Below are 11,377 nucleotides of genomic sequence, written 5' to 3' on the forward strand. Positions count from 1 at the left end.
GGCAGGCAGATCTCTATGAGTTTGAAGCCAGCCTGGTTTACATAGTGAGTTCCAGGCCAGCCAGAGCTACATAGTGAGACCCTGTCTCAAACAAACAGAAATGAAAAGTCAAAAGAGGACTGGGGATGTAGTCCAGCGGTAGAACACTTGTCTTGTACACCCTAGTCTCTAGGTTCAAATCCCAGTACCAGGAAACACACACACACACACATACACACATACACACACACACATACACACACATACACACATACACATACACACACACACATACACACATACACACACGTGCACACACACACACACCAAGACAGAATGAATGAAGCTACACACAGTTCGTAGCCACTATTCTTAAGCACATTATACATTTTCACCAAACACAGTATCATGGCCCTGCTCCTGACACCGGTCAGCACTGGCCCTTCCTTCTCTCCCTGTGCTACCCCACAAGGCAGGCTCATCCCTGGCTCTTCCCTGGACCCCACAGCATGCCCATTCCCTTGCAACAGCCCCAGATGGTACTTGCCTTAATGTCGACTTGCTACCCACTAGGCCGGTCCAGAAGCAATAGTTCCCGCTCTAAGAAACACAGACTTCTGCCAGATCAGTCTCCAAGCCAGCAGACAAGTACACTTGGGTGGGGAATCCAGGTAGGTGTGGCCTACCACTTCCCAACGTAGTCCTGCCTCCTGGTCACGCTGTGGGGGAGGGGAGGAGAGCCAGGAGGCGGAGAGTGTCTTTGTCCATTGGCCAAGTCCAGGTGAAGCTCCGGGAATCCCAGAGGATGCCAGAAGTCAGTACACTCCCAGGGCAGGTCTGGGAGAGAGGAGGAAGGAAGGCAGCTTTGGTGCAGGTCTTGCGTTTAGAAACCCTCTTGTCATAGAGCCCTCTGCTGGTGGGTAACTATCTCTACCAAAGGCAATAGGCAGAAGACTGGGGAACAGAACCTTTGCCAGTTTGTCAGAAGACTCTTGCCCGCATAGGACTCACCTGATAATCTTGTTCAAATGCAGTCTCTGATTCCACCAGGTCTGGGCCAGAGACTGCAGCTCAAAGAAACTTCCTGGTGACAATGTAGCTGGTCCAGTCACTCTGGGTCTCTGTATTCTTTCCTGCTTGGGGGAGATGGCATAGGTACAGAGTGAAGAACTCACATATCTGCTCCCTGCCCCTCAAAATTAGTGGGATGTGCTGGGCAGTGGTGGCACACGCCTATAATCCCAGCACTTGGGAGGCAGAGGCAGGCGGATTTCTGAGTTCCAGGCCAGCCTGGTCTACAGAGTGAGTTCCAGGACAACCAGGGCTACACAGAGAAACCCTGTCTCAAAAAAAAAAAAAATGGTGGGGTGCTGTCCTTGGGGGTGGGACACTGCCCTTGATGGTGAGTTGGAATTAGTGCTGTCACTCAGCCCGCTGGTGGGGGACGTGGGGGGAGTTACCCACCTGATTTCTGCTGTCTGAGTATGGTCTGACTCTTCAGCTCCTGGTCATCTTTCCATGGGCTTTCGCATTGACTCCTTATCTTGGCTTTCGTGAGGAGTGCTTCAATAAACATGAGAATGCAGAAAAGAAATCCTGGGAAGAGTGGGAAGCTGGGCGGGGGTGGGGGGGCAGGGTGGCAAGACACTGATCAGTGGATTACAGTTGGATAGAAAGAATAAGTCCTGGTGTTCTGCAAGACGGCCCGTACAACAACGTGTCTATAAGAAACATTTTACCTTACAATGTACCTTACATTTTGAAATAGTTAGGAAACAAGATTTTGACTGTTCCCACAATTCCAATGATAATGTTTGAGGAAATTAATATACTAATTACTTTGATTTGATCATTAAAAAGTGGATCCACATATCAAGACATCTTGCATTATACCCAACGACACAGTGCAAGTTACTAAGCAATCAAAAATAAAATGCAATTTTTAATATTTTTTCATTGTTATTTGTGTGTCTGTGTGAGTGTGTGTCATCTATACACAAGAGCCTTCAGAGCCCAGAAGAGGGCATCAGATCCCCTGGAGATGGAATTCCAGGCAGCTGTGAGGCACTTGGTGTGGGAACTGAGTTCAGATCCTCTGCAAGAGTCACAAGCTTGCTTCACCGAGTACTTAGCTACTGGATCATCTCTCCAGCCTCTAAATAAAACTGAAAGGAAGGAGAAAGGAGGGAAGGGAGTAAGAAGGAAGAAAGGAAAGAAAGAAAGAAAGAAAGAAAGAAAGAAAGAAAGAAAGAAAGAAAGAAAGAAAGAAAGAAAGAAAGAAAGAAAGAAAGAAAGAAGGAAAGAAAGAAAGAAAGAAAGAAGGAAAGAAAGAAAAGAAAATTTGGACTGGCAAGATAGCTTAGTCAGTAAAGTTTATGTGTTGTAAGAACAAGGACCTGAATTCAGTGGCCAGAATCCACCTAAAAATATCTTTTCAATCCTAGAACTGGGGAGGTAGAGACGGGCAGAACCCTGGGCACCCTGACCTAGCCTACATGGTCAGCTCCAGACCAGAGAGAGTCTGCCATAAATAAATAAATAAATAAATAAATAAATAAATAAATAAATAAATAAATAGAGACTCAAACTGAAAGAACTGAGGCTCAGGGTTGTCCTCTGGCCTCCACATACACATGACATATCCCTCATCCACATCCACTTATGTGCACACACACACACACAGACACACACGCACATGCACATGCATGTGCACATACACACACACACACACACACAAATATAAAAGTAGCTTTATATCCGTTCCTCTTTTAGTTAAGTATTCTCTGGCCTCTTGTCCCTCTCTGTAACTCCTTCTCCTCGGCCTGCATCCTTGAGGGAAATCGAGACAAATATACCCCAGAGAGCCACGTCGGATGTCACTAGGAATCCAGAGAGAGCAGCCAGCCTGGTGAAGGGGACCTGGAGCCTGAGGGACAAGCAAGGAAGAGTGCCCAGAATTCTGACAGGGAACAAACAGGGGCAGTGTCTGCCTTTGTTGCACAAAGCTGTCTGAGTCACACAGAAATCTGGACTTGGCCGGCAGACAGGGTCACTCTCCCCTGACCCCCTTCATGGTGGCTGGGAGGAGACCATTGCCAGGAAGCACCAGCCCACTCCTGCCCAGATGCCCTACCCACCTCCACTGCCTGCCACCTTCATTTCTGAAGCACAAACTGCTTGGGGTCAGAGAAAGCTCTGCCAACCTCCAGTTCCCAGCCAGGCAGGGGCGGGCCAACCGGGAGGCAGGAATCAGGAACTGTGTTCACGGATCATGAACTCATTCCCAAAGCTGGTGCTTACCTCACTTGGAGACAATCTGGTTCCAGAAAGGCTCTAGGGAAATCTGATGGCCCCTACCATCCCCAGGGACACTGAGTCGGGTCACAGGTACAGAGAGCATGGGTACCAGTTGGATTGTGGCTCTGGGCTGGGCTGTTTATGGAAGGTCCAGATCTCACCATCAACGGGGCTCTCACCAAAGATGTGTGCATCAAGGAGGAGTGGAGGCGAGGGGCAAGAGGAAGAGAAGCTTCATGGTGGAGTGCTTGATGATTGGCATAAACCCTGGGCTCATTTAATTCCTAATAGCAACGTGCACATGTACACGCACACGTTCTAACAAACCAGGGAGGAGCTGGTGGACAGGAGTGCTTGTACAAACAGCAGCAGAGACTCCCCCACAAATGTCACCTCCCCTTTCATCAGAGAAAGGCAGGTCAGCCGGGAGCCTAGCTCCACCCCTTTCCAGTCCCTCGCCATCTTCTGGCTAATACACATCCTATGTCATCAGGCCCGGGGAGGTGTGTGCCCGAGGTAAGTCAGGAAGGCCTGGGGACAGGAGGAATGATGGACAGCAGGAGGAGGAGAGTGGGCGTGCTCAATGAGGGAGACTCCAGCTCTGGATTAAAACCCCCGAGATAGGGAGATGCGGAGGCGGCTGAGTAGACAGACAGTGAGAAGCTGATCTGCCCCACGATCTGTCAGTCACTCTAGAACACCAAAACAATTAGATTTTTATTTCTGCCAACTTCCATTGGTCTTAAGACAGAGGCTGAAATACTGTAAACAACTGAGAAGATTGATACTGGCCTGTGTCCTTAGCTGGAGGAGAGTCTAAACATTGGCCTACATACAAAGAAAGTAATATGTAAATGAGATGCAAATGACAATGGAGATATATATATAATCATATATATTTGATTACATATATATGTGTATATATACATATATATATATATATATATATATATATATATATATATATATATATAATCAAAGACCAGGCTGTTGTATCCTTGAGAGTCAGACCACCAGAAATCTAGACACCTGTGTTTACAGACCAGACCTGTGGGAATGGGTCCATCCAGATGCAGAGCCCATCCCTGCGGTACCAGGAGCAGTTGAGAGAGAAGGCTTCAGAGAAGTCCGTTGGCCACGCCTGAATTGGGCAGACCAACCCCGAGGGGGGCCTTTTGAGTGTACCAGTCTGGTCTAAAGAGATAAGATTGGGGGTGATGAGCAGGGCTATTGGTACTATAACTGGCCCAGCAGTCTCTGGCTCCTATATTCAGAGCATGGCTGCCGTGTGACTTCCTGGGGAGATGCAGACAAGCATCTATGCACCCCAGAAAGGGCACTGATAGAAAACTAAGGAAATGGTCCCAGCTAAGTCCAGCCTGGTGAACCAACAAATAAGCCTCATTAGCCTCTTTCCTCCCTTCTCCTCCTCCTCCCTCCCCCCTTCTCCTTCCTCCCTTCTCCTCCTCCTTCCTCCCACCTCCCTTCTCCTTCCTCCCACCTCCCTCCTCTTTTTTCCCTTTTCCCTCTTCCCTTCTTTATTCCCTTCTCCCTCCTCCCTCTTCTTTCCTCTCTCATCCTTCCAGGAAATGAATGTTTCAATTCAGAAGAAACCTCTACACAACATTGGTACTTGCAAGATGACACTGTCAACTTCAGGGAGGCACAATCCTTGAGACACCAAAGGCTTGGTAGTCACCTGGCAGCCAGGTGATACCTTTGGAGGGAGATAAAGATCAGACCTGGTCCTGACTTCCAGGAGTCAGACACCATGGAGAAAGGGAAGCCTTTGACTCAGAAGCCATCAACCATACTGAAGTACTCCCCAGTGACTAATGAGTAATGTCGGAGGGGAACATAAGGCCCAGAAAAGAATCAGGGTAGTGCTTACTAGAAATGGTTCAGGGGGCAGGACTAGAACCGAGCTCAAGACAGGGGGATTGCCATGACTAGACCTCCAGTGAGAAACCCTGGCTAGGTAATTGTAAGGTCTGGACGCCCGAGAGGGCAGAGGAAGGCTTATCCCAGCATGCTCTCTGCCTCCCCAGATCTTGCCTCTCTGTGGAGAATGCAGCTTCAAGGACCTGTCTTTGTGGGTGTGCCCCTCCTGGGGCCCATCCTGATTTGGATGTTCACTCATCAGCTATCCAGTCGGTGTGAGGATGAGAGGAAGCTACCTTGGTGCCCTCCCCACAAGGTCATACTGCTTGTGTGGGCGACCATCTACTCTGTCATGGGGTGAGTGTGTGGCCTTGCAGAGGTGGAAGCAAATCTCTCTGTGTGGGGCTTGCGCTGTCCTCTGGCCTCCAAATGGATACCACAGTATTTCTCTTCAAGTGGGGGGGGGGGTCTCCACAAGCAAAAATGCCCTGTACACCTAAGATTCCAATGAGCCCTCTCCGAGCACTGCCCCCCTTCCTGTCTTCTCCCCAGGACACCCAACTCCCCCTACTCACAAGTTCCTCCCGCCTACAAGCGCCTCCCACCCACAAGCTCTCCTAAATTATTTTACTTTATGTGTGTTAGTGTATTTGTGTCTGTCTCTGTGTTTGTATGAGTATACGCTATGTGTGAGTGCCTACAGGGGTCAGAAGAAGACATTGGATCTCCTTGAGCTGCAGATACAGGGGCTTATAAACCACCCGACAGAGGGTGCTGAGAACCGAACTTGTATCCTCTGGAAGAGCAGGAAGTGCTCTTTTTGGGTTTTTTTTTTTAAGTTTATTTACTTTATGTATATGAATACACTGTCTTCAGACACCAAAAGAGGGCATTAGAACTCAATACAGATGGTTGTGAGCCACCATGTGGTTGCTGGGAATTGAACTCAGAACCTCTAGAAGAGCAACCAGTGCTCGTAACCACCGAGCCATCTCTCCAGCCCCAGCAAGAAGTGTTCTCAACCGCTGAACCATCTCTCTAGCCTCTCCCTTGACCCTCAAATGTTGCTCACACCCACCTGCCCCCCACCCCATGTCAGAGGAGGCAGGGTACTCCCTTGACAGGCCTTATGCCAGAAGAACACCCTCTCTCTGCAGCTATGCCTCCTACCTGGTATGGAAGGACCTCGGAGGGGGCTTTCGGTGGCCCCTTGCACTGCCCCTGGGCCTCTACTCTTTCCAGCTGACCCTCAGCTGGACTTTCCTGATGCTCTTCTTGGCAGTCGACAGCCCTGGGCTGGTAAGGCACATGATGCTCCATGCTGGGAGGAGAAGGCAAGACAATAGGGCCCCTCAGCATATGGTTGATATCAGGAACCAGCAGGTGACACCCTCCACGTTCCTACAGTGTGCAGAGTGCCCCAGGGATGGGATTGGCTCAGAGTATTACAGAAAGGCAGCGGGTCCTGGCTCTTAAGAAAGCACGGCTACAGCCTCTCAATGCTTCTGCCCAGGCCCTCCTGGACCTCTTACTGCTCTATGGACTGGTAGCAAGCATGGTGTTTATCTGGCAGCCGATCAACAAGCTGGCTGCTCTGCTCCTGCTGCCCTACCTGGCCTGGCTCACTGTGACCACCGCCATCACCTACCGCCTGTGGAGAGACAGCTTGTGTCCAGCATACGAGCCTTTGCCATCCAAGGAGAGCGGCTGAGCACCGGGATGCAGAAGGAAGGAGGACAGCAAGAGCCTCTGTGGAGCTAGGGACACTTAATGTGGCTGCTTTCCTGGGTCTTCCTGCTGCCCTTTCTCCTTAGACTGCAGAGGTGTAGAAAAGAAGAGTTGCTTTCTGACACGTAATAAAATCCTGTTGTTGACTTTGAGGGCCTGGTGTACGGTGGATGTGGATGCTTGGCTTGCAGGGCTGCAGAGTGGAAGCTTCTGCTGTAGGAGTGATATGGGATGTGGGAACACACGCTGGGGAGGGTAGGTACCACCTCCCCTCTCGCATGCTTCCCCAAGCCCAGTACAGGGCTCACCACTTAGCACTTCCCTCAGAACTGGGCCAGCAAGATGGCTCAGCAGGTAAAGCACTTGCCATCAAAACAGATAGAAACCTGATTTCTATTACTGGGATCCACACGGTTAAAGGAGGGGAAAATGACTTCCAAAAGTTGTCCTTAGATCTCCCTGTGAGCACTGTGACACACACAGATTCACACAATACAATCCATGCACACGCATGCACACAGTACATGTACATGCATGCATGTGGGTGGGTGCACTCCTGTAACCCCAGCACCATTCGGGGAATGGAAGCAGGAGGATCAGGAGCTCAAGGTCATTCTTGAGTATACCGTTAGTTTAAAAAAAATTCTTGAAATAGCACATAAAAGCAAAACAGAAAAACGGAGTAACGGGGCTAAGGGGGCAGCAGGATGATTCAGCAGGTAAAGTTCCTGTGACAGCTGAGACCATCCCAAGCCCCACGTGAGTGGAGAGAACCAACTGGCATAGGTTGCTCTCTGATAGCGAGGAGCCTCTGGGGGAAGGACAGCCCAGCCCCTGGGCTGGAAAGTTCAGGGATGGAGGCTGGGTGTGCCAGGTGAACCTGAGGCTAGGTCTGCTTTGATATGCTAAAGAGACACCTCAGCAGTTGGTCCTGGGCTTGAAACCTAACGTCCTATAGTACACTTTTACACAATATGTAGGTAGATAACGTAGCTCTACCACCTATAACTTGTGTCATGCTAAGTCCTATGATGAACTCTGATAAGCTAACAGCTAGTTTAGTTTAGTTTAGTTTCATAGACTTTTATCTTTAATTCTTTATATCTGCTCATCACCATTGTGAGGAAAGATCTGAAAGGAGCAGGTGAGCGCAGGGTTTTGAGGGGAGAAACCAGCGTGAGCTTTTTGGTCACTCCTTGCTCTCGCTTCTTCCTTTCTAGATGGCCTCAGTGGAGCTTCCATTTTGCCTCCTTTCCCCATCTTAGTTTTACCTACCTCTGTTTCAAAGCTCTCAGTAGGTGAGGATGTGTCCTTGACCCTGTACATGCAAGCTTGGACATCTTGCAACCAGAAGGTCTCCACCTGAGGCAGGATGAGAAGTGGGGTGGGATCATAAGGGAGTTGTTTATGGCACCCTCCCCCCCATATTGTGTGTGTGTGTGCTACATGTATGGTTTTTGCATGTATGGGGGCATTGTGTGTATGCGCGTGTGTATATGTGTACAGGAGTACATGTAGAACGTACGTGTGCACCCATGTTTTCATGCCTTTGGAGGCCTGAGTAGATGTGCCCTCGGTCACTCACCCACCTTTTTTATTGAAGCAGTGTCTCTCAACCAAACCCCAGCTTTCCCCGAGGATCCCATCTCTACCTTCTTAGGTAAGAGCTGCAGGTAGGCTCCTAAGCCTACCTGGTATTTGCATGGGTTTCTGGAGATCCTCACCATCACACAGAAAGCACTTTAACCCTGGGCTATCTTCCTAACCCCTGTTCGTGGTGTTTTGATATAAGGTCTTACTATGTAGTCTCGGTTAGCCTTGAAAGCACGTACCTCCTCCTTCTGCCTCCCAAATGCTAGGATTACATGCATCGACCACCACACCCAGCATAAGACAGTGTCTAATACTAACCAGACAGTCCAGAGAGGAGGTTTGGGCATCAATGCTTGTGGGATACCCACTCCAGGACCTCCCTGGGTATGGCCAGGCCTGAACACCATAGGTGTGTGAGCACCAGGACACTTCAGAGCACTTATGAAATGCATGGCCCTGGGACCCCAATTCCAATCCTGACTTTGTAACTTTAGGGGTGGGTTCCAGACATCTTCATGTTGACCAGGCTGGGCTCCTCACCATTTCCACCCATTGAAGTTCAAGGGCTCTAGTGGTTCTGTGAACTCAATTTGGAATCTGAAGCAAAGTGAGGCCTGTCAGGAAAGAAGCAAAAGACTGTCAAAGGAAAGGCCCCTTGCAGCATCAGTGTTTGAAACGGGAACACGCTGGCCCTTTCCAGAGCTTACCCACCAGAGCTGTGGTCTCTCTTCCTCCATGAAGGGAAACTGCCCCAGCAGAGCAAACATGTGGTCCACCCGCCTTAGTCTCTGCAGTGCAGGGGAACCACAGGGAACAGCATAGATACTCAAATACCTTTGATAGATTGGTATTGATACTCAAATACCAATAAATAAACACATTGTCACACTTTGAAAGAGGAAAATCAAGATGCTATTGCCCCTCAACCCTACGCTTGCTTTTGGATAGAGTGGAAACAGATATAGTTCTAGAAACTTCTAATTCTGCAACCAGATGGTGAACCACTGTTCTGTGTAGAGCCTTGCTCCCCACAGTGTGGCCAGTGACCTGGCACCTGATGGGCATGGACTCTAAGCCATCATCTGGCCCTGAGAGTCAGATCCCTATGGAGGCTGAGGGCAGTTGACTATAGAGGCTGGTGGTAGTACAGTCCTGGAGGCAGACTGTCACTGTTTACCTGTGAAAAGTACCCCAGACTCATACATGGAGGGTGCTGATACAAAAACACAGTTCTTGGGGCTGAGGAGAAGGCTCACTGGGTAAACTGTTTGCTGTGCAAACATGGGGAGCTGAGCCCAGATCCCTGACACCCACAGAGAAGCCACGCAAGGCAGCACTCTATAACTCCATTGCTAGGATGCAGAGACAGGATCGTAGCTGAGCCTTGCTGGTCAGCCACCCTAGCGGAAGATTCAGTGACAGCCCCAAGCTAATAATAATAATAATAAATATAGAAGCTAGGTATGGTGGCTCCTCATGCCTCTGGTTCCAGCACTCTGATTACATCCCAGCATTCAGGAGCCAGAGGCAGTCAGATCTCTGTGAGTCCAAGGCCAGCCTGATCTACATAGTGAATTCTAGGACAGCCAGAGCTGCATAGAGAGACCATGTGTCCAAAAAGATGATGGTGGTGGTGGTGATGATGATGGTGGTGGTGATGATGATGGTGATGGTGATGGTGGTGGTGGTGGTGATGATGGTGATGATGGTGGTGGTGGTGGTGGTGATGATGATGGTGGTGGTGGTGATGATGGTGATGGTGGTGGTGGTGGTGGTGGTGGTGGTGGTAGTGGTCTCAGTGAGAATGGCAGTGATGGACTGGAGAATGGGCTCAGCAGTTGAGAGTATTTGTTGCTCTTGCAGAGAGCATAGATTCAGTTCCCAGCACCCATATGGCAGCTCACAACCATCTGTAACTGAAATTCCAAGAAATCTGGTGCCCTCCTCTGGCTCCACTGGAAGTAGGCACTAAAGCATTGCACACACATACATGGCAAGCAAAACACTCATATACATAGAATAAAATATCTTTTTAAAGTTAAGGTTGGAGAGTGGCTGAGGAAAATGCAATCATCAGCTTCTGGCATCCACTCACATATGAAAACATAGTGTAAGACCCCCAAAACCCGAGGGCGCCCCAGCACCCCACACCTCGGAAGGCGACACCCAAATCACTCTCGAGAAACGGTCTCAATGCAATAACATGAGGATTTCTTTATTCCAGAATTCTGGGTTCCACAGTCGTACACTGCACAGGGGTAGAGGACTGTGGACCATGAGTGACGAATTGGGACAGCTTTTATAAGTTTACAACAAAGCCCACGGATCACAAACCAATCATTTCTTAGCATGGAGAGCCCGCAAAATGCGAGCCAATCGATTTGTACCACTCCATAGTTTTTAGGCCAATCAGTTTAAATTATCAGAGCCTGTGGACCAATTAATTTCCTATTTTCTTGGTGTCTATAGCTGCATGAACTCCTGCATAGGGGTAATGGCATAAGCAGTTTACAGAAGCAAGATAAGCTTAGCTCATTTCCAGTTACCTTGTGGGGCCAGGATCACCTATTCAAGGCCTTTTTGCCTAACTCTGAACAAAGGGCGGGCTCTGGAATGTGACCTTTTACCTAGTTTCTAACAAAGAGCGCAAAGAGTGGGCTCTGGAATATGAAGTGTTTGGGGCTCCTTAGAAGGCTGGAGTTAGGCTGTATTTTCTATCCTTTCAATAGCCCCCAAAACACACACACACACACACACACACAAGAGCCCCACACCTCAAAGGGAATGATAGTTCATCCTGGGATCAGATATGAGTGAGCATGTCCCAGGGACACAGATTCAGCTTCCCCAGACTCCATGTTCCAACATGGGAACAGTTTCATGACTTTCTTAGAGAAAC

The 11,377-nt window shown here is 49.2% G+C and overlaps 1 protein-coding gene and 1 long non-coding RNA gene across 3 annotated transcripts; one reads left to right on the forward strand and one right to left on the reverse strand.

The window, feature by feature from the left end:
* Nucleotides 1–372: 372 nt before the first annotated feature.
* Nucleotides 373–3,606, reverse strand: LOC127692523 (uncharacterized). The gene is made up of 4 exons (XR_007979480.1): nt 3,280–3,606; nt 1,444–1,592; nt 991–1,112; nt 373–816 (listed from the first exon to the last, which is right to left on the reverse strand). It is a non-coding gene; the product is annotated as an uncharacterized LOC127692523 (long non-coding RNA).
* An 89-nt stretch (nt 3,607–3,695) lies between these two features.
* On the forward strand, nt 3,696–7,037 carry Tspo2 (translocator protein 2). 2 transcript variants are annotated; one of them, XM_052192920.1, is made up of 4 exons: nt 3,696–3,792; nt 5,325–5,514; nt 6,315–6,456; nt 6,731–7,037. In XM_052192920.1, the coding sequence occupies exons 2-4, from the start codon at nt 5,345–5,347 to the stop codon at nt 6,866–6,868; spliced, it is 450 nt and encodes a 149-aa protein (XP_052048880.1). In that variant the 5' UTR covers nt 3,696–3,792; nt 5,325–5,344; the 3' UTR covers nt 6,869–7,037. The 2 variants fall into 2 exon arrangements, with proteins under 2 accessions (XP_052048880.1, XP_052048879.1); XM_052192919.1 differs by having other exon boundaries at nt 3,697–3,792; nt 6,671–7,037.
* The last annotated feature ends 4,340 nt before the right edge of the window (nt 7,038–11,377 follow it).

Source organism: Apodemus sylvaticus, chromosome 9, assembly GCF_947179515.1.
Source record: "Apodemus sylvaticus chromosome 9, mApoSyl1.1, whole genome shotgun sequence".
In the NCBI taxonomy this organism is placed as follows: Eukaryota; Metazoa; Chordata; class Mammalia; order Rodentia; family Muridae; genus Apodemus; species Apodemus sylvaticus.

Bases quoted from the DNA above. Each gene is read 5' to 3' on its own strand.
- Tspo2 (XM_052192919.1), top strand. From the start codon at position 5,345: ATGCAGCTTCAAGGACCTGTCTTTGTGGGTGTGCCCCTCCTGGGGCCC. The intron at 5,515-6,314 runs GTGAGTGTGTGG...CTCTCTCTGCAG, and splicing joins ACCATCTACTCTGTCATGGG to CTATGCCTCCTACCTGGTAT. The intron at 6,457-6,670 runs GTAAGGCACATG...GCTTCTGCCCAG, and splicing joins CAGTCGACAGCCCTGGGCTG to GCCCTCCTGGACCTCTTACT.